General features: G+C 42.9%; 1 protein-coding gene across 1 annotated transcript in view; it reads left to right on the forward strand.

Moving 5' to 3' along the window:
- The window catches only part of LOC109907774 (bone morphogenetic protein 7), a 46,593-nt gene that overhangs the window by 13,785 nt on the left and 10,005 nt on the right, over positions 1–22,803 (forward strand). The window contains exon 2 of the mRNA XM_020505969.2: positions 21,026–21,218. Coding sequence (XP_020361558.2) covers positions 21,026–21,218 — 193 coding nt within the window. The remainder of the gene's footprint in view (positions 1–21,025; positions 21,219–22,803) is intronic.

Below are 22,803 nucleotides of genomic sequence, written 5' to 3' on the forward strand. Positions count from 1 at the left end.
TATCTATCTATCTATCTATCTATCTATCTATCTATCTATCTATCTATCTATCTATCTATCTATCTATCTATCTATCTATCTATCTATCTATCTATCTATCTATCTATCTATCTATCTATCTATCTATCTATCTATCTATCTATCTATCTATCTATCTATCTATCTATCTATCTATCTATCTATCTATCTATCTATCTATCTATCTATCTATCTATCTATCTATCTCTCTCTCTCTCTCTCTCTCTCTCTCTCAGTCTCTCTCTCCCTCTCTCTCTCTCTCTCTCTCTGTCTCTCTCTCTCTCTCTCTCAGTCTCCCTCTCCCTCTCTCTCTCCCCCCCCCCCCCCCCCCTCTCTCTCTCTCTCTCTCTCTCTCTCTCTCTCTGGAGGTTATGGAAAATGTGACCCACATGTTTATTTCTACAGTGTTATAAAACATTGGTGGAGAACGATTTGAAGTGTCTCCATCAACATCCTCTGCAGGAGGACGAGAGGGAGGCAGAGAGAAAGAGAGTGTGGGGGGGAGGGGGGGGCTAAGGTAATTGCAATGCTCCAGTCAGTGATCTCCAGGTTAGAGTGTGTGTGATAAGGATCTTAGGGCTGACCCTACGAAGCATTTTAATCCCTTTATGAACCAAGGGGGGTGGGGGTGAGCTGCCCCCCGTTGGCTAGCGGAAGCGAGCGGTGCAGGTCTGAGGGGTGTGAGGGTTTTGAACAGACACTCGAGCTAATGTGACCCGTCAGTTCTTTCTCCTGTTGCTCCGGAGATATAGGCTTCAGGGAAGTGTCTGGGGTCCACTGGCCCAGGGGGAGAAGGGGGAGGGTGAGAGGAGATTCCCAGTATAAGGGAGAAGCTTGAAGTGGCTCTCCTTTACTCTTCTATTTATGAGAGAAAGAGGAGGAAGAGGAGCTGGGAGAATCACGGCATTCATATAGGATAGACAGCGTTTTATTTTAGGCACTGTCTATGAGAGAGCATTGAAGCTGGGGTACATGGTCACATAGGGCAGTACTCCAGAAATGGGTTCACTCTTTATTGAGAAGGTATCGATGGTAACCTTCGTCTCTGTGCCAGGTGTGCAGTACTGAATGTTTGTAGAAGGGACCTCCTCATTGCAACTCTGTTGTGGTTGGTTCAATCTGGAGGTCAGACATACTGTACATCTGTGTTGGAATAGCAGAATTGTTTCATTCTAAATGAGAAGAACAGAAAAAAAAGAGAAAAGAATGAGGGGTCTAATGAGTGAAGCAGTAATGTGTTCGCGGTCCATTAAAGTAAATTAAAGTCATGCTACCGTGTGGTGTCGTGTGTCATTGCTCACGTGTGTATATCCAATTATGGATCAAAGACACCCATCATTTTTGCAGTGATGTACATGGCAGCTGTTTTACACATCCAGTGTGTCCATGTGGGCTGTGTGGGGGTGTATCAAGGGTTTGTGTGTGTGTGTGTACTTGTGTGTTTTTGTGTGCATTGTAGTATAAGTGTATTTGTGTTCCTTCACAGTAGAGTACCGTAGCCCGGGACCACTACCGTTCAGCATGATGGGTTCATAGAGGAGACAAGTGACTCACACACACGTGCACACACATCGATAAACACACGCACGCACACACATACATGCATAGTGTGTGTATTTGTGTAACACAGGTGGGGCAAGCATTTCGATGACCAGTCACTTCCTCCCAGAGGAAGTCATAAATGTGCCCGCTTGGCTTTAACTGCTCCTCTGCCCTGCTTCTAATGACTGCCATACTGCAATGGCCCCAGAGAGAGAGAGAGAGAGAGAGATAGAGGGAGAGGGAGAGAGAGGGAGGGGCTGACAGAGAGGGAGAGAGAGAGAGAGAGAGAGAGACAGAGGGAGAGAGAGAGGGAGGGGCTGACAGAGAGGGAGAGAGAGAGACAGAGGGAGAGAGGGAGGGGCTGAGAGATAGGGAGAGAGAGGGAGACAGAAGGAGAGAGAGGGAGAAAGAGAGAGAGACAGAGGGAGAGAGAGGGAGAGAGAGAGAGACAGAGGGAGAGAGAGGGAGGGGCTGAGAGAGAGAGAGAGAGAGAGAGAGACAGAAGGAGAGAGAGGGAGGGGCTGACAGAGAGAGAGACCGACCAGAGAAAGAAACAGAGGGAGGGGCTGAGAGAGAATGAGAGAGACCAAAGGGGGGAGGGAAAGGGAGAATAGAGACTAGAAAGAGAGAGAGAGGACACAGCTACATGCTGGGGGTGTTTTCCTTGTCTGGGAAGGAATGAAAGAAGGAAAGACCGCACAGTAGGAAAAGAGTGAAGTAGAGATGGAATTACTGAACAGAGGAGAGAGAGACTCATCTGAAGCGAGAAAAGGGGGGGGGGGTAGAAAGGGTTACTGTGGGAGTGTTCACATGCAGCTGCACCCAGCTGTTCTAAGAAGTACAGATAAAGGGCTTTTACAGTGGAGGGGCGGGCGGTTGCTCTCCAGGCCAAGGGAACAGGTCTGGCTTTCTCCCCAGAGGGAGTGCACCTGCGCTGGGCCGCAGGAGGAGAGAGAGAGGGCCCTGGGAGGAGAACTAAGCCCTTGGAGCTGAGTAGGGCCTGGGCTGACTGACTAGAGTTTAGCGGGGCTTCCCCATGTCATCACTGCTTTGGCTCTCCTGATTCCTCGCTGTTATTTATGGTTCAAATGTACAGTTAAAATCGCATGGCAGGAGAAGGGAGGGAACCAGAGTCGTGAGTGTGAGTAAACACAGCTGAGCTCTATAAGGCAGCCCTGGTGGCTTGGAATTCTGGCGGCCTCATTGAGTGTGCGTACGTGCGAGGTCGTACAGACACACATTTGTTTTACTATCCTCATGGGCACCAAAACATTTTATTCCCATTCAAATCTATTTTTCCTAACCCTTAACCCCAAACCAAATCCTCAACCCTAACCCTAACCTTAACCCTAACTCCAAACCCCTAAGCCTAAAATAGGCTCTCAGATACACACATTTTTTGTTGTTGCGCTGACTTTCTTGCACAGGCTCTATGTACACTCACTGGACTCCCTCCACACACTCACTGGACTCCCTCCGCACACTCACACATATTACACACACACTCACACATACTACACACACACACACACACACTATATAGGTCATTCTACAGTGGTGAAATTAGGGGTTGGAAACAAATTCAGATTTGTATCCTATTTTTCCAATTCTTTCAGCAAACGTCTTCCAACATACAGAATGTCAGGTCGACAAACAATATGTTCAAATGTATGCGAACACCCCTTAAAATGTGTGGATTTGGCTATGTCAACCATACCCATTGCTGACAGGTGTATAAATTCGAGCACACAGTCATGCAATTTCCGTAGACAAACATTTGTAGTAGAATAGCCTTACTCAAAGTGGCACTGTCGTAGGATGCCACTTTTCCAACAAGTCAGTTCGTCAAATGTATGCCCTGCTAGAGCTGCCCCAGTCAACTGTAAGTGATGTTGTTGTGAAGTGCAAATGTCTAAAGAGCAACAACGCCTCAGCCGAAGGGGTAGGTCACAAGCTCACAGAACGGGACCGATGAGTCCTGAAGTGCGTAGCTCGTAAAAATTGTCTGTTGCAACACTCAATATCTCTGGAAGCAATGTCAGCACAATAACATGAAATAGGTTTCCATAGCCAAGCAGCCGCACACAAGCCTAAGATCACATGTCATGCACAATGCCATGTGTCAGCTGGGGGTGGTGTAAAGCTCGCCGCCATTGGACTCTGGAGCAGTGGAAATGCATTTTCTGGAGTGATGAATCACACTTCATCATCTGGCAGTCCAACAGACGAATCTGGATTTGGCAGATGCCAGGAGAACGCTACCTGCACGAATGCATAGTGGCAACTGTAAAGTTTGGTGGAGGAGGATTAATGGTCTTGGGCTGTTTTCATGGTTTGGGCTCCTTAGTTCCAGTGAAGGGACATTTTAACACTACAGCACACAATGACATTCTAGACGATTCTGTGCTTCCAACTTTGTGGCAACAGTTTGGGGAAGGGCCCGTTTCTTTTTCAGCATGGCAATGCCCTAAGCGCACAAAGCAAGGTCCATGTAGAAATGGTTTGTGGAGATTGGTGTGGAAGAACTTGACTAGCCTGCACAGAACCTTGACCCCAAACCCCTCCACCCCACCTTTGGGATGAACTGGAACACCATCTGCAGGCCTAATCACCCAACATCAGTGTCGGACATCACTAATGCTCTTGTGGCTGAATGGAAGCAATTCCCCGCAGCAATGTTCCAACATCTAGTGGAAAGTCTTACCAGAAGAGTGGAGGCTTTTATAGCAGCAAAGGGGGAACAACTCCCTTTTAATCTCATGATTTTGGAATGAGATGTTTTACGAGCAGGTGTCCACATACTTTTGGTCATGTAGTATATATACTACTCACACAGTAGAGATAATTTTGAGTAACCTTCTATTACATATTCAATTATATATATTTTTGCATACCAAATTTCACAAAATAGTGAAAACATGATTTTGAACCTGATTTTCAAAACCTTTAAATTTATAGAAATATTTGTACTGTTCTCAGTAAAATGTTCAATGTTGATATTATTAATCTTAAAGTTGTTGATTGATTGAATTACTTATGCATCCAATTAATTATGTTGTTAGATGTTTAAATGACCACTTTACCTATCATTATTTTTGGCAAAATAACAGGTCAAGTGTCATTCATAGAGATAAATGGAGGACTCTTGATTTATTTAACTTATTTTATTATAGACGTTGCCATTTAGGGCTTCCACCGTTTTAAAAGTAGTCAACTAGGTGGGGATTCCTATGGGTTGGGAGTGAGCAGCCAATGATCAGAGAGCATTGTCTTACTCAAATTGGGTTGCCTGTGGTTTGTAAACCAAAGACTAAGGTAATATTCAAGAGCTAAGAGCAAGATTTATACCAAGACATTGGTCCCAAGATTCAGACCCGGACCCAGTCCCATTTGGCAAATCTGACCATAACTCTATCCTCCTGATTCCTGCTTACAAACAAAAACTATAACAGGAAGTACCAGTGACACGCTAAATAAGGAAGTGGTCCGATGAAGCGGATGCTAAGCTACAGGACTGTTTCGCTAGCACAGAATGGAATATGTTCCAGGAGTCATCTGATGGCATTGAGGAGTTTATAACACATCAATCACCGGCTTTATTAATAAGAGCATCGACGACATCTTCCATACAGTGATTGTACGCACAGTACATACCCCAACCAGAAGCCATGGATTACAGGCAACATCCTCACTGGGCTAAATGCTAGAGCTGCCGCCTTCAAGGTGCTTAAAAAAAAATACTGCTACGCCATCCAATGAACCATCAAACAGGTAAAGCATCAATACAGGACCAAGATCGAATAATAATACACCGGCTCTGATGCTCGTCAGATGTGGCATGGCTTGGTATTATGGAATACAAAGGGAAACCAGCCATGAGCTGCCCAGTGATGCGAGCCTACCAGAGGAGCTAAATGTTATCAATGCTCGCTTTGAGGCAAGCAACGCTGAAGCATGCATGAGAGCACCAGCTGTTCTGGATGACTGTGTGATCACGCTCTCCGTAGCTGATGTAAGACCTTTAAACAGGTTAACATTGACAAGGCCGCAGGGCCAGATGGATTACCAGGATGCGTACTCAGAGCATGTGCTGACCAGCTCGCAAGTGTCTTCACTGACATTTTCAACCTCTCCCTGACCCACTCTGTAATACGTACATATTTCAAGCAGACCACTGTAGTCCCTGTACCCAAGAACACCATGGTAACCTGTCTAAATGACTATCGCCTTGTGGCACTCACATCTGTAGCCATGAAATTCTTTAAAAGGGTGGTCCTGGCTCCCAGACACTCTGGACCCACTTCAATTTGCATACCACCCCAACACACCCACAGGTAGTATGTCTGATCACCAAAGACGATAAGACAGCCTAGAGGGAGGAGATCAGAGACCTGGAAGTGTGGTGCAAGGACAACAACCTCTCCCTCAACATCAGCAAGACAAAGGAGCTGATCGTGGACTACAGGAAATGGAGGGCAGAGCATGCCCCCATTCACATTGACGAGGCTGTAGGCGAGTGGGTTGAGAGCTTCAAGTTCCTCAGTGTCCACATCACTAAGGACCCATCATTGTCCAAACACACAGACACAGTTGTGTAGAGGGCAAGACGATACCTCTGCCTCCTCAGAAGGCTGAAAAGGTTTGTCATGGGCCCTCAGATCCTCACAAAGTTTGACAGCTGCACTATTGAGAACATCTTGACTGGCTGTATCACTTGGTATAGCAACTGCTTGGCATCTGACTGCAAGGCACTACAGAGGGTAGTGTGGGATCAAAAGGGTCCTGAACAGCTTCTTCCCCCAATGCAATTAGATTGCTGAAGAGTTAATCAAATGGCTACCCGGACTATTTACATTGACCCATTTGTTTTGTTGCACTGACTTTCTTGCACAGGCTTCTATGCACACTCACTGGACTACCTCCGCACACTCACTGGACTACCTCCGCACACTCACTGGACTACCTCCGCACACTCACTGGACTACCTCCGCACACTCACTGGACTACCTCCGCACACTCACTGGACTACCTCCGCACACTCACTGGACTACCTCCGCACACTCACTGGACTACCTCCGCACACTCACTGGACTACCTCCGCACACTCACTGAACTACCTCCACACACTCACACATACTACACTGTCACACATACACTACACACACACACACACACACACATACACCACACACACACACACACACACACACACACACACACACACACACACACACACACACACACACACACACACACACACACATACACACACACACACACACACACACACACACACACACACACACACACACACACACACACACACACACACACACACACACACACACACACACACACACACACACACATACACCACACACACACACACACACACACACACACACACACACACACACACACACACACACACACCACACACACACACACACACACACACACACACACACATACACCACACACACACACACACACACACACACACACACACACACACACACACACACACACACACACACACACACACACACACACACACACACACACACACACACACACACACACACACACACACACACACACACACACACACACACACACACACACACACACACACACACACACACACACACACACACACACACACACACACACACACACACACACACACACACACACACACACAATTCTGCTATTGTCTATCCTGATCAGGATAATTTTTTAACTCTGTTGTATTCGGCACATGTGACAAATACATTCTATTTAATTTATTTGAGACCATGAGGAGTTAAAGGCCTAGTGCAGTCAAAAACGAGATTTCCTTGTGTTTTATATATACAGTACTTCCACACCATGAGGTTGGAAAAATACTGTGAAATTATGGAAATTATGATAATGTGGTTTTAATGTAAGAGCTATTTGAATAGATTGCCTGAAATTTCAGCCTGTTTTGGTGGGATGGAGTTTTGGCCAATAAGTCAATCGAACAATAAGAAAGAGAGTTCCAAACATTTCTGCCAATAACAGCTAGTTTTCAATTTTCCTCTCATCACTGAGACCACTCTCAGACAGTCCTAGTAAAATTCTTGCTTGAGAAATTGCTCTTTGCTAAGAAGCTATTTTTGATTCTTTTTGTGAATTTTAATTGAAAATCACAGTAAGGTACTTAATTGTTACCCAGAAATGATTTGATATTGACATTTAAAAAAACGGCTGCATTGGACCTTTACAGACCAAATGTATGTGGTTTTGAGTGATCTCAAGACCAAGAGTCCATGGGCCCTTAGTTCAATTGTAAGATACTCGAGAGTAAACTCGAATACAGTACAGTAGAGCACAGTACAGCAGGGTACAAAACCATAAAGTACAGAACATTAGATTGCAATAGACTAGAGTACAGTAATGTATAGGAGAGTACAGTACAGTAGAGTAAAGTAGAGTAGGGTACTTATTTGTTTTATGTTTATTTGTGTAACGGATCTCTTCTTCATCTGAGGAAGAGTAAGAAGGATCGGACCAATATGCAGCGTGGTAAGGGTTCGTCATAATTTATTGACAGAACGCACAAAACAAAATAACAAAGTGAAATTGGAAGAAACGAAACAGTCCTGTAAGGTGACATACACTAAACAGAAAATAACCACCCACCATCAAAATAGGGAAAACAGGCTACCTAAGTATGATTCTCAATCAGAGACAGTGATCGACAGCTGCCTCTGATTGAGAACCATACCAGGCCAAACACAGAAATACAACATAGAAAAAAGAACATAGACTACCCACCCCAACTCACGCCCTGACCAAACTAACACAAAGACATAAAAATGGAACTAAGGTCAGAACTCGACAATTTGGATCCCCATTAGCTTTCGCAGAAGCAGCAGCTACTCTTCCTGGGGTCCACAAAAAAAAACACAACATGACAAGTAACAAAACACTTACAGACAAGGAAAGTCACACAGAATTTTTTTATTTATACATACAATACAGCTAAAACATTGTGTGTTAGAGTGTCTGTGTGTGTGTTTGTGTGTGTCCCCTAATTGTCCCCGCCATTCCATGAGTTGTTTTTTTCAATCAGTAATTTAGCTGTTTGCTTGAGTAATTTGAGATGGAAGGGAGTTACATGCGATCATGGCTCTGTATAAAACACTGTGTTGGCCTGAATTCGTATTGGTCTTGGGGACTGTGAAGAGACCCCTGGTGGCATGTCTTGTGCATAGTGGGACTATGACTTTAAGAGGCTGTGAAGAGGGCATCTATGTCTAATTACCTCAACTAACCTGTACCCCCACACATTGACTCGGCACCGGGACCCCCTGTATAATAGCCTCGTTGTTGTTATGTAATTTTCTTGTGTTACTTTTTTGATTTGATTAGATTTTTTTATTACTTTAGTTTATTTAGTGAATATTTGATTTGATCTCTATTTCTTGAACTGCATTGTTGGTTAAGGGCTTAAGGGCATTTCACGGTAAGCACACCTGTTGTATTCGGCGCATTTGACAACATTTTATTTTATTTGTGGGGTATGCATGAGTATCTGAGCTGAATGTTATTTGATTATACAGACAATCTGGAGTTTGTGTCACAGTAATATTTCTCAGAAAAACTAAAAGAGAAGCAGTTAATCTCTCGTCAACCCTTAACCAGGAACGACCTGCACACATGTTATTGGTGTTAGTTCTGTATGTGCAGTTTAGGGCAAGGTGTGCTGATCTGTTATGAGCCAGCTGCAGCTTTGCTAGGTCTGTCTTTGCTACACTTGACCATATTACCGGACAGAGATCGGACAAGACCAGAGCCTGAACAACTATTACAGTTGATGTTTGTGTAAAAAATGCCAAACATCTTTTTAGAACAGACATACCCCTCCCCATCTTCACAAAAACATTGTCAATATGACTTGCCCGTGATAATTGACCATCCAATGTTATACCTAGGAATTTAGGTTCCTCAACTTGTCCTTTATGTACAACTCGAATTGAGGTTTAGGTCTTAGAGAATGTTTTGAACCAAATACAATGCTTTTAGCTGTAGATGTATTTAAGACCAGTTTATTATTAATCTCCCATTCTGATACTGACTGTAACTCCTTATTTATTTATTTTAGTGAGCTCACTGGCTTTTGGTGCTGACATGTTTAGTGAATATTTGATTTTATCTCTATTTCTTGAACTGCATTGTTGGTTAAGGGCTTGTAAGTAAGCATTTCATGCAATGAAATTGCAATGAAATCCACATACTTAAACAGTCTAGCTGTATGTAACAGTGGCAAACAATTTGTAAAATAGAGAAGCATAACGACCCAAGGCAATTGCCCTGAGGGACACCACAATTTACATATCTGATGTTAAAAAAGCTTCCATGGAAGAATGCTCTCTGGGTTCTAATTGTATGAATAACTATCCAACCATGTGATGGCAAGTGATGTAAAGCCATAGGAAGTGATTTTTTCCAATATCAATGTATGATCAATAACACCAAAGGCTGCACTGAAATGTGACAATACAACTCCAACTATCATCTTAATAATTGTGACCCACCACCTTAATTCGGTTTTATGTAGCAACATTTGACATGGTGTTTTTTACATTGGATAAAAGTAGAGATTCATATTATATACTGTATCATACACTGCAGTTTAGGAACAATGGGAAAGTAATTCTGCTTGAAAGCTGCTAAACTTGTAACCCCACTTTTGAGAAAATAGCCCTAGAATGTTTTTGGGACATCTACTGGAGTGCTCTTCTTTATCTACACCCATTCAGCATCATTCACACCCTCTTAGTCTTAGCCACACCCATCTCTTTAAGGATTCTCATGTGAGGCCTTGTGCTAAACAGAGTGAGCTAAACAATGAACCATAATCCCAACCCATACTACTGATTATCATAACTAACCATCATGCATTAATCTGCAGGTAGCTAAAGCTAACCAACTAGGTTATTAGCTAGCTAGCTAACAGTATGCTTCAAATTGCAATGAAAATGACTTTGAAATACATAGAAACGTATAATAGCTGAAAATGTAGCTAGACTCCTACCCGTATGCATTGATGAATGCTTTTCCCTCTCTGTCATGGATGCCATGGTTGCCCTGAGTTTGAAGATGTCATCCAGAGACAGGTGTTTTATACAACAGCCTTCTGTGTTCTCTTTTTGAGTCCCTCCACATTTACAATCATTCTCTGCTTCCACAGGGCATTCCATGGATTTCAAAACTCTGTCAACTTCTTCTGTTATAACAACACTTTTGATTGCCGTTTCTTCCACATCACTGTCATCAGAAGACTCTACAATGTCTGGTTTAATTATTATTATTTTTTTACCTAAATCAGGGATTTCCTCATCGTCTGATTCGTGTGCATATTCGTCCTCCAGAAAGTAGTCCATCACAACTTTGTCTCACTGATCTTTGCCGATAGCGCCTGTTAAATTCAGGGCAGCAATGTGGAGAACAGAAGCCACAATTTTGCAGTTATTTTTTCTATAAAAAAGTCACGGTAGCATGGATGATCTACACATACTGAGCAGCTCATGTTATAGACAGAAGCATGTTGAGTGGCAGACCAATCCGAACTCATCTCTCGACATGTCCAGCCCATCCATTATCTCAGCCAATCATGGCTAGCAGGATGGTTCCCGTCTTTTTCCGTGGCTAAACCAACTAGGCTTGTAATTTAACAATTGTATTCATATTTACAGATTGCATATATGTTTGTTATTAAGGCACATGTTCCATAAGGTATTTCTGAGAGAAGAAAAATGATTAAAAAAAATAAGAATTACGTTCAAATGCCTCTTGTAACGATGTACGCTGAGAGTCGGGAAGCAAGTTCAGGGAGTGAATACATTTAATAAATAAAAGAACAAAACAAGAAACACACCGACATGAAAAAGCTACAATGACGACTGGGGAAGAAACCAAAAGGAGTGACATATAAAGGGCAGGTAATCAAGGAGGTGATGGAGTCCAGGTGAGTGTCTCAGGTGCGCGTAACAATGGTGACAGGTGTGCGCCTAGCTTCTTGAAATGGGTGACTTATAATTTTTTTTTTTTTACCAATGATCAGTGCAGTACAAGTTGAGTGCCCTTCACTATATGCATGCTGAAAGTCACTGTTTCATTTGTTCTCTGAAAAATGGCATTGTATGTGGTCAAACACAATCCTCTCCATCAGTTTAAAAATAACAGGCAGAAAACTGATTGGGCGGCTGTTAGAGCCAGCAAAGTGTGCTTTACTATTTTTAGGCAGTGGAATTACTTAAGCTTCCTTCCACACCTGTGGACACACTCCTTTAGGCTTTGGTAAAATATATAGCAAGTTTCCCATCGATGTTCTCTATACCTGGTAGCTTATCATTGTTGATGGAAAACCATTTTTACACCTCTCCCACACTAACTTGACCAAATTCAAAACAGAAATCATTCTCTTTCATTGTTAGATATTTTATACAAAAACTCAGTTTTTAACATTTCCTGACATAGTAAAGATTCCCTGTCTTAGGTAAGTTAGGATCACCACTTTATTGTCAGAATGTGAAATGTCAGAATAATAGTAGAGAGAATGTTTTATTTCATCTTTTATTTGTTTCATCACATTGCTAGTGGTTCAGAAGTTTACATACACTCAATTAGTATTTGGTAGCATTGCCTTTAAATTGTTTAACTTGGGTCAAATGTTTTGGGTAGCCTTCCACAAGCTTCCCACAATTAGTTGAATTTTGGACCATTTCTCCTCCTTGCCTCCTTGCTCGCACACGCTTTTTCAGTTCCGCCCACAAATTTTCTATGGGATTGAGGTCAGGGCTTTGTGATGGCCACTCCAATACATTGACTATGTTGTATTTAAGACATTTTGCCACAACTTTGGAAGTATACTTGGTGTCATTGTCCATTTGGAAGACCCATTTGCGACCAGGCTTTGTCTTGAGATGTTGCTTCAATATATCCACGTAATTTTCCTCCCTCATCATGCCATCTATTTTGTGAAGTGCACCAGTCCCTCCTGTAGCAAAGCACCCCGCACAACATGATCCTGACACCCCCGTGCTTCACGGTTTGAGATGGTGTTCTTCGGCTTGCAAGCATCCCCCTTCAACTATATCATCCCGACCAATTTGCCCTTCAAATACACATCTGCTGTCTTCAACCAGGATCTCAGCAATCACTGCCTCATTGCCTGCATCCGTAATGGGTCAAACAATCACCCCTCATCACTGTCAAATGCTCCCTAAAAAAAATTCAGTAAGCAGGCATTTCTAATCGACCTGGCCTTGGTTTCCTGCAAGAAAATGATCATTAATTACAAATAATTTATAGACTGCAAGAAATCCAAACAGATGTATTTGACTAACTAACCTCATCCCGTCAGTAGAGGATGCCTGGTTGTTCTTTAAAAGTGCTTTCCTCGCCATCTTAAATAAGCATGCCCCTTTTAAAAAATGTAGAACTAAGAACAGATATAGCCCCTTGTTCCTGTGGCGCACCCCTTGTTCCTGTGGCGATATAGCCCACATCCTGTGGCGTACTGCATTAGCATTGAACAGCCCCCTCGATATGCACTGAGACTAGGAAACACTATCACCACCGATAAATCCTTGTTAATCGAGAATTTCGTTAAGCATTTCTCTACGGCTGGCCATGCTTTCCACCTGCTTTCTATGCCTCTTAAGGATCTGCCCCTTTTGAAAATTTTCACCTGAAATGACATACCCAAATCTAACTGCCTGTAGTTCAGGCCCTGAAGCAATATTTTTCGAAATTTGTCGGCTATTTGTTAGTCAACTTGTCTATAAGATACATGCAGTCTCTCTTCTGTCGCAAACCCTTGCTCACCAGGAAATACAGTGGCAAGAAAAGTATGTGAACCCTTTGGAATTACCTGGATCTCTGCATGCATTTTGCATACCATTTGATCTGATCTTCATCTAAGTCACAACAATAGACAAACTTAAACTAATAACACACAAATGATTGTATTTTTCTTGTCTATATTGAATACATCATTTAAACATTCACAGTGTAGATTGGAAAAAGTATGGGAACCCTTAGGCTAATGACTTCTCCAAAAGCTAATTGGAGTCAGGAGTCAGCTAACCTGGAGTCGAATCAATGAGACGAGATGGGAGATTTTGGTTAAAGCTGCCATGCCCCATCATTTTTTTGAGTTTGCTATTCACAAGAATTGTCTGAGAAGAACCATGCCTCGGACAAAAGAGATCTCAGAACACCTAAGATTAAGAATTGTTGCCTTGCATAAAGCTGGAAAGGGTTACAAAAGTATCTCTAAAAGTCAGTCCACGGTAAGACAAATTGTCTATAAATGGAGACATTTCAGCACTGTTGCTACTCTCCCTAGGAGTGGCCATCCTGCAAAGATGACTGCAAGAGCACAGCGCAGAATGCTCAATGAGGTTAAGAAGATTCCTAGTGTCAGCTAAAGACTTACAGAAATCTCTGTAAGATAATAACATCTCTGTTGACGAGTCTACAAACGTAACAATAAACAAGAATGGTGTTCATGGGAGGACACCGCGGAAGAAACCATTGCTGTCCAATTTTATTATTTTCTGCACATCTGAAGTTTGCAAAAGAGCACCTGGATGTTCCACAGTGTTACTGGCAAAATATTCTGTGGACAGATGAAAGTTGTGTTGTTCGGAAGGAACTCACAACGCTATGTATGGAGAAAAAAGGCACAGCACAGCAACATCAAAACCTCATACCAATTGTAAACTATGGTGTAGGGAGCATCATGGTTTGGGGGCTGCTTTGCTGCCTCAGGGCCTGGACAGCTTGCTATCATCAATGGAAAAAGGAATTCCCAAGTTCATCAAGACGTTTTGCAGGAGAATGTAAGGCTATCAATTGAAGCTCAACAGAAGTTAGGCAATGCAACAGCACAACAACCCAAAAGACAGAAGTAAATCAGCAACAGAATGATTTGAACAGAAGTATACCTTCTGGAGTGGCCCAGTCAGTCCTGACCTCAACCCTGATTGAGATGCTGTGGCATGACCTCAAGAGAGCGGTTCACACCAGACATCCCAAGAACATTGTGGAACTGAAACAGTTTTGTAAAGAGGAATGGTCCAAATTCCTCCTGACCATTGTGCAGGTCTGATCCGCAACTACGGAAAACGTTTGGTTGAGGTTATTGCTGCCAAAGGAGGGTCAACCTGTTATTAAATCCAAGGGTTCACATACTTCTTCCAACCTGCACTGTGAATGTTTACACGGTGTGTTCAATTAAGACATGCACAATTATAATTGTTTGTGTGTTATTAGTTTAAACAGACTGTGTTTGTCTATTGTTGTGACTTAGATGAAGATCAGATCAAATTTAATTACCAATTTATGCAGAAATCCAGGTAATTCTAAATGGTTCAAATACTGTTTCTTCCCACCTTATGTCATACATCGATAAAATGAATGCTTCAATTTAGTTGACATCTGTAGTTTTCTATTTCATCTCTGCTTCTCTTGCAAAGCAAAGACATTTTAGGGACCAGGGAGAAAATGCTATAGAAAATATACAAAAACAGGAAAGATCAGCTTGAAAGGTTTTAAGGGAATTTAATAAACGCATCTGGTTTGAAACAGCCTATGTAGCATCAAGATGTATCAGGAATATTAATTTCAGAGTCAAAATTGACTACAAAGTGTAATTAAGATAGTTTTGGTCATAATGTCAGTCTCGTCCAAAACAGAGTTTAGTAAGTGACTTACTTAGGGTTTGGTTTGAGATCAAGAGATCAAACACATGATTAATTGATGCTTCTATCTAATAGACCAGGGGTCCCCAACTACATTCAGCCTTCGGACGATGTTTCGGGGGCCCAGAACATAGTTCAAAATCATTTGTACACTGCAAATTGACCGTAAGATTAGCAAACAGATATAGTATTTGACAAAAAGAGAATAATTTAAAACCTTGATTACATTGGGATTACGGTTATATATGCATCTCTATTTATGTGTGGGAATACTTGGGAACAGACTTCCTAAAGAAAAATCCTGTTGAGCTGATTTTCTGTATTTGTATCTGTATTTGTATCTGTATTTGTATCTGTATTTGTATCTGTATTTGTATCTGTATTTGCTTACAGTATTTTCCTTAAAAAAAAAGAGTATTATTTTGTTATTATTGTTTTTGTCATACAACTTGAGTGCCAAATAAAATCACCCATGGACTGAATTTGGGGAACCCTGCAATAGACTAACAGGGGCAGAGGTTTGCGGTGTCTATTTGTTTACAGTAGAGCTAAACCCATTACGCTGTAGTGAAGGTCATAGCGTAGCGGATGTCATCCACTGTCTGCAGGGATGAGGTGGAAACACCAATGCTGCAGCTCAGTCCACTGTGACTCTGATGTGTATATTTTTTTAATTGCCACACACCAGATAGGTGCAGTGAAATGTGTTGTTTTACAGGGTCAGCCATAGTAGTACAGCGCCCCTGGAGGAAATTAGTGTTAAGTGCCTTGCTCAAGGACACATCGACAGATTTTTCAACTTGTCGGCTTGATGAGCTGAAGTGGTGGGCTTTATAACTCCTTTCATAGTGAGCTGGGGAAATTTAGTCGGGGGGGAGGAGAATAGAGGAGAAGAGATGAGAATAGAGGAGAAGAGAAGAGAGGAGAAGAGAGGAGGGGAGGCGAGGGGAGAAAAGAGAAGAGGAGGGGAGGGGAGAAAAGAGAAGAGGGGAGAGGAGCAGGTGTTGGCAGCACTGAGACCGTTCCTGATGTCTCTCCTGTCAGGCTCCAGTCAGTTACAGTAGTATAATGTATGTATTGTGGACACACTCAGTTGAACCTTTTAAGGATGACTCAGGACGGTGGCATTATGAAAGCCCCCATTCACATGGCAGGCCTATAGCACAGGTGTGGAATGGATGGGGTGGCAGGGCTGGTGGGGCGGTACGAGGGTAAGTGGATTATACCAACAAGTTCTCAAAGTTTCACTTTGAAGTTCTACGTATTATGGATGAACGTCATTTTTTTGACGCATTCATTCTGAGTGGTTAAGGTCAGGGCTATGGTTTGGGGAAAGCTTAAAACAATAATAATTCAAGAAAAACTGGTCTGTATTTGTTTCATGAGCATTGATGATATACCAAAATGTTTTGTATGTAAAGCCATCACGTTTGCAAGATATTTATCTTTCAAAACACAGAAATACAAACCAAAAGATCGGTTTTGGGTGTAATTATCCTTTAAAGACAACTTGCTATTTCAAGTATCGTCTTGCTAGAGCATTGTGTGCTGTGGTGTAGCGGTCATAGCAGCGCACTTTGTTCTGAGCAGTGTGCTTTGACGCCGAGCATCATGAGTTTGCGCCAGTGCTGGGCAATAGTTGTTCTTTTTTTATAGGTGAGCGCTGAGGAAGGCATATAGGCATTCTCAGGACCTTTTCAAAACGAAGTCTATTTTTTGTGAACAGCCTGGATTATACACACACATACACATTATACACTATGGGTGCCTATGGAAGAGCCAGGACAATAGGAGCCTAGAAACCAGCAGGCCCAGTAATGAGAGAGAGAGAGAGAGAGAGAGAGAGAGAGAGAGAGAGAGAGAGAGAGAGAGAGAGAGAGAGAGAGAGAAAGAAAGAGAGAGAGCTGTCCCACATTCAACAGTAATTAGATCCATGTCTTTACCCTGTACTCACTGCCCAGTGAGACAGTGCTGCCTTTGTACAACACACACATACACACACACACACACGCGTGCAGGCACGCACAGACACACACCGTTTCTGTCTCTGTGTTATGTGTTCGATATGAATAACAGGGACAAAGTGATCAAGAGGTACAGTAGTGAGGGCAGTTAGAGTGAGGGTAGATAGGGAGAATTACCATAACAGTAAAAAGAAGAATCAGAGACAAAGAGATTAAAAGAGTAGGAGACAGGAGAGACTGAATAGAATCCAAACACTCATCAATGGACAATGTGTTCTCCTCAGTGGATCAGCTTTGCTCACTCACATCCATAGCAGCTGGTACAGCACAAGGACAATGGCATCTGACATCTCAGTGTATGAAACGGGTGTGTGTGTTTCGGTCTATGCGTGTGTATTCCCTTTGTGTGTGTGTGTGTGTGTGTGGACTGGAGGCCTTGGCAGAGATGTGTCCTTGGCAGTACAGCCAAAGCTGCTCAGAGGTCTGTCTGATAAAGAGCTGTTGAGTGGGGAGCAGGGTGATGGGGTGCTAGAGAGGGTTGGTTGGTGGGCTTAGGTCATCAGGCCCTGTCCTGATCACAACTGAAAAGAGGAGGGGAGGAGAGGGATGGGAGGGAGGAAGGGAGGGAGGGGAAGAGTAAATTAGATCATGGTGGAGTTCTCTGTGATCCAACTGAGAAACATGTGACTTCCTATCGACTCAGAGACACACAGGGATGGAAAACACATGCACTGGTCGTGTAGCAGACACATTTTCCAAAGTGACTTTGACAACATTGACAGAGACACATAATATTCAGAACATGTAGCCCCCATGCAAAATGAAAGATATAACCCTAATGTTGCTAGCTCCGTGTGGGGGTGGGAGAAGAGGGAGAGGCAAAGCCTGGAGATGATGACAGACAAGGCAGTGATCACTGGGACATGCTGCTGGGACATGAGAGGTCAGGGTCAGGGGTATAGCTTCCGGTTATCTGGAGGAGGGGGGGGGGTGAAGAGGAGTGGAGATGGGGAGATCCTCGTACTTATACCTTGAGTGTGTGTGTCTGCGCGTACAGTTGAAATTCAACAAAACCGTTTGGTATCCACTCCTTGTTATTGGATTTTCAACATTGCACAACAAATTATATTTTTGTAAACTTAAGTTTACAATTTTAATTGAGAAAATAAAGAAAAATGGCATGGACAAAATGATTGGCACCCATTGGTTGCACTGCCTTTTGCCAAGATTACTAGCCTATTCAACCTCTCTTTTGTATCGTCGGAGATCCCCAAAGATTGGAAAGCTGCCGCGGTCATCCTTCTTTTCAAAGGGGGAGACACTCTAGACCCAAACTGTTACAGACCTACAGTGGGCAAAAAAGTATTTAGTCAGCCACCAGATCTACTTGCTCATCATCATCTGCACATCTATCACTCCAGTATTAATGCTAAATTGTAATTATTTTCACCTCTAGGGCCTATTCATTGCCTACCTCCCTACTCTTCTACATTTGCACACACTGTACATAGATTTTCTATTTTTCTTTTCTTTTGTGTCATTGACTGTACGTTTGTTTATTTGTAACTCTGTGTTGTTGTTTTTATCGCATTGCTTTGCTTTTTCTTGGCCAGGTCGCAGTTGTAAATAAGAACTTGTTCTCAGCTAGCCTACCTGGTTAAATAAAGGTGAAATTAAAAAACATTTAAAATTAATAGATAACTGCCAACAAATGTGGTGGGGTTGCTTTGCGGACTCTGGTACTGGGAGCCTTGAATGTGCACAAGGCATCATGAAATCTTCAGATTATCAGGTGTTTTGTAGTCCAATCTTTAACCCAGTGTCTAAAAATTGGGTCTCTATTGAAGGTTGTGGGTCTTCTGAGCAGGACAACGACCCCAAACACACATCCAAAATCACCAAGGAATGGTTAAGAAGAGATGCTGGACTGTTCTTGAGTGGCCAGCGAAGAGTCCAGATCTGAAACGCCCAAAACCTATGGCGAGCTCTGAAAACAGAAGTTGGTGGAGGGCATCCCTTAAATATTGAGGAATTAGAGCAGTTTGCGGCTGAAAAGTGGGCCAAATTGTCAGTAGAAAGGTGCAGCAAGCTACAATAAGCGTTTGTCTGCAGTTATCTTGGCCAAAGGTGGTGTAACCAAGTACTAGCTGCCAATACATTTGTCCATGCCATTTGTCTTTATTTTCTAATTGAACATTGTAAACCTAAGTTTACAAAAATGTATTTGGTTGTGCAACGTTTTAATTCAATGAAAAGATGTGGTTACCTAACTTTTTATCTTTACATTTCAACTTATTTGAGAAGAAATAGGCAATTATTTAAGAAAAACTGCAAAGGTGCCAATATAGTTGGCCACAACTGTATGTGTGCATATGTGGTGTGAGTGTGTACTCCACCTCATGAGATCCAGATGAGAGGAGGAGAGAAGGAGAGGAGAGATGCGTCTCTGGGGTTCGGAGAGGAAGAGAGAGAAAAGTGTATTGTAAAGCTGTCAGAACCTGTCAGCAGAACATGCTGTAGCACCAGAACCACATGCATCTCTCAATCATAGGGCTGTAGCACCAGCACCACATGCATCTCTCAATCATAGGGCTGTAGCACCAGAACCACATGCATCTCTCAATCATAGGGCTGTAGCACCAGCACCACATGCATCTCTCAATCATAAGGCTGTAGCACCAGTACCACATGCATCTCTCAATCATAGGGCTGTAGCACCAGCACCACATGCATCTCTCAATCATAGGGCTGTAGCATCCGCACCACATGCATCTCTCAATCATAAGGCTGTAGCACCAGAACCACATGCATCTCTCAATCATAGGGCTGTAGCACCAGCACCACATGCATCTCTCAATCATAGGGCTGTAGCACCAGCACCGCATGCATCTCTCAATCATAAGGCTGTAGCACCAACACCACATGCATCTCTCAATCATAGGGCTGTAGCACCAGAACCACATGCATCTCTCAATCATAGGTCTGTAGCACCAGCACCACATGCATCTCTCAATCATAGGGCTGTAGCACCAGTACCACATGCATCTCTCAATCATAGGGCTGTAGCACCAGCACCGCATGCATCTCTCAATCATAAGGCTGTAGCACCAACACCACATGCATCTCTCAATCATAGGGCTGTAGCACCAGTACCACATGCATCTCTCAATCATAGGTCTGTAGCACCAGCACCACATGCATCTCTCAATCATAGGGCTGTAGCACCAGTACCACATGCATCTCTCAATCATAGGGCTGTAGCACCAGCACCGCATGCATCTCTCAATCATAAGGCTGTAGCACCAACACCACATGCATCTCTCAATCATAGGGCTGTAGCACCAGTACCACATGCATCTCTCAATCATAGGGCTGTAGAACCAGCACCACATGCAGCTCTCAATCATAGGGCTGTAGAACCAGCACCACATGCAGCTCTCAATCATAGGGCTGTAGCACCAGTACCACATGCATCTCTCAATCATAGGGCTGTAGAACCAGCACCACATGCAGCTCTCTAGCAGTGTAGTCCATATGCTACATGAAGGAGACATCCATTCAGAGAACCACATGGAGAACATGGATGGATGTGTCTCTTTCACTACATCATCCAAGGTTGTATAAGGGTGATAGACAGTCTGTCCATCTGTCTGTCTGCCTGCCTGTCTGTTCTACCTTCTGTCAGACTCATTATAGTGTGTGTGCATTTGTGTTTGTGGTGTTCTGTTTGTCTCATCCTGTTTGTGTGTTTGCGTGTTCCAGTGGAACACGATACAGAGCTCCTACCCGTCCGGCGGCACCACCGAGAGTTCCGTTTCGACCTATCACGTATTCCTGAGGGGGAAGCGGTCACCACTGCAGAGTTCCGCATCTATAAGGACTTCATCCACGAACGCTTTGACAATGAAACCTTCCGCATCAGTGTCTACCAGGTGCTGGAGGAACACATTGACAGGTGAGGGTGGGTGTGTGTGTGTGTTTGTGTGTGTGTGTGTGTGTGTGGGGGGGGGGGGGGGGGGGGGGGGGGGGTTAGGGGGTGTTAGGGTTAGATAAAGGGTTAAGGTTATGGGTTTGGGATAATATAATTTCTATTGTCTGAACCAGAGCTCTATGACACACTATGCCCTCTGTCAGTAGAATAGCCCTGGTCTGGGAGGAATTAATGGATACATGAAGAAGAAAGGATATAATATCAGAAAGGAAACGAGGAGAAAAAGAGAACAATATCCCACATTAAAACAGTGGTAGTGAGTTGGACACTGAAATGATTTTCTCTTATGTGTGTTTCTTTCTCTCTTTCTATGCCTCTCTTTCTCTCTCTCACTCTCTCCGCCTCTCTCTCTGCCTCTCTCTCTCAATTCAATTCAATTTATTGGCATGGGAAACATATGTTAACAATGCCAAAGGAAGTGAAGTAGATAATAAACAAAAGTGAAATAAACAATAAAAATGACAGTCAACATTACACTCACAGAAGTTCCAAAATGAATGAAAACATTTCAAATGTCATATTATGTCTATATACAGTGTTGTGACGATGTGCAAATAGTTAAAGTATAAAATGGAAAATAAATCAACATAAATATGGGTTGTATTTACAAATGTGTTTGTTCTTCACAGGTTGCCCTTTCCTTGTGGCAACAGGTCACACATCTCATCTTGCTGCTGTGATGGCACACTGTGGTATTTCACCCAATAGATATGGGAGTTTATCAAAATTGGGGTTGTTTTCAAATTCTTTGTGGATCTGTGTAATCTGAGGGAAATATGTGTCTCTAATATGGTCATACATTTCGCTGGAGGTTAGGAAGTGCAGCTCAGTTTCCACCTCATTTTGTTGGCAGTGTGCACATAGCCTGTCTTCTCTTGAGAGCCAGGTCTGCCTACGGCGGCCTTTCTCAATAGCAAGGCTATATGCTCATTGAGTCTGTACATAGTCAAAGCTTTCCTTAAGTTTGGGTCAGTCACAGTGGTCAGGTATTCTGCCACTGTGTACTCTCTGTTTAGGGCCAAATAGCATTCTAGTTTGCTCAGTTTTTTTGTTAATTCTTTCCAATATGTCAAGTAATTATATTTTCGTTTTCTCATGATTTGGTTTGGTCTAATTGTGTTTCTGTCCCGGGGCTCTGTGGTGTCTGTTTGTGTTTGTGAACAGAGCCCCAGGACCAGCTTGCTTAGGGGACTCTTCTCCAGATTCATCTCTCTTTCGGGAATCACTTCCTTTTAGGTGGTTGTGGAATTTAATGTCTATTTTCCTGACTTTGATAATTAGTGGGTATCGGCCTAATTCTGCTCTGCATGCATTATTTGGTGTTTTACATTGTACACAGAGGATATTTTTGCAGAATTCTGCATGCAGAGTCTCAATTTGGTGTTTGTCACATTTTATGAATTCTTGGTTGGTGAGCGGACCCCAGACAACCACAAAGGGCAATGGGTTCTATAACTGATTCAAGTAGTTTTTAGACAGATCCTAATTGATACATCAAATGTTATGTTCCTTTGATGGCCTTTCATGCCTTGTCTCAGCTTGTTCACAG

This window comes from Oncorhynchus kisutch, linkage group LG17 (assembly GCF_002021735.2).
Source record: "Oncorhynchus kisutch isolate 150728-3 linkage group LG17, Okis_V2, whole genome shotgun sequence".
Lineage (NCBI taxonomy): Eukaryota > Metazoa > Chordata > Actinopteri > Salmoniformes > Salmonidae > Oncorhynchus > Oncorhynchus kisutch.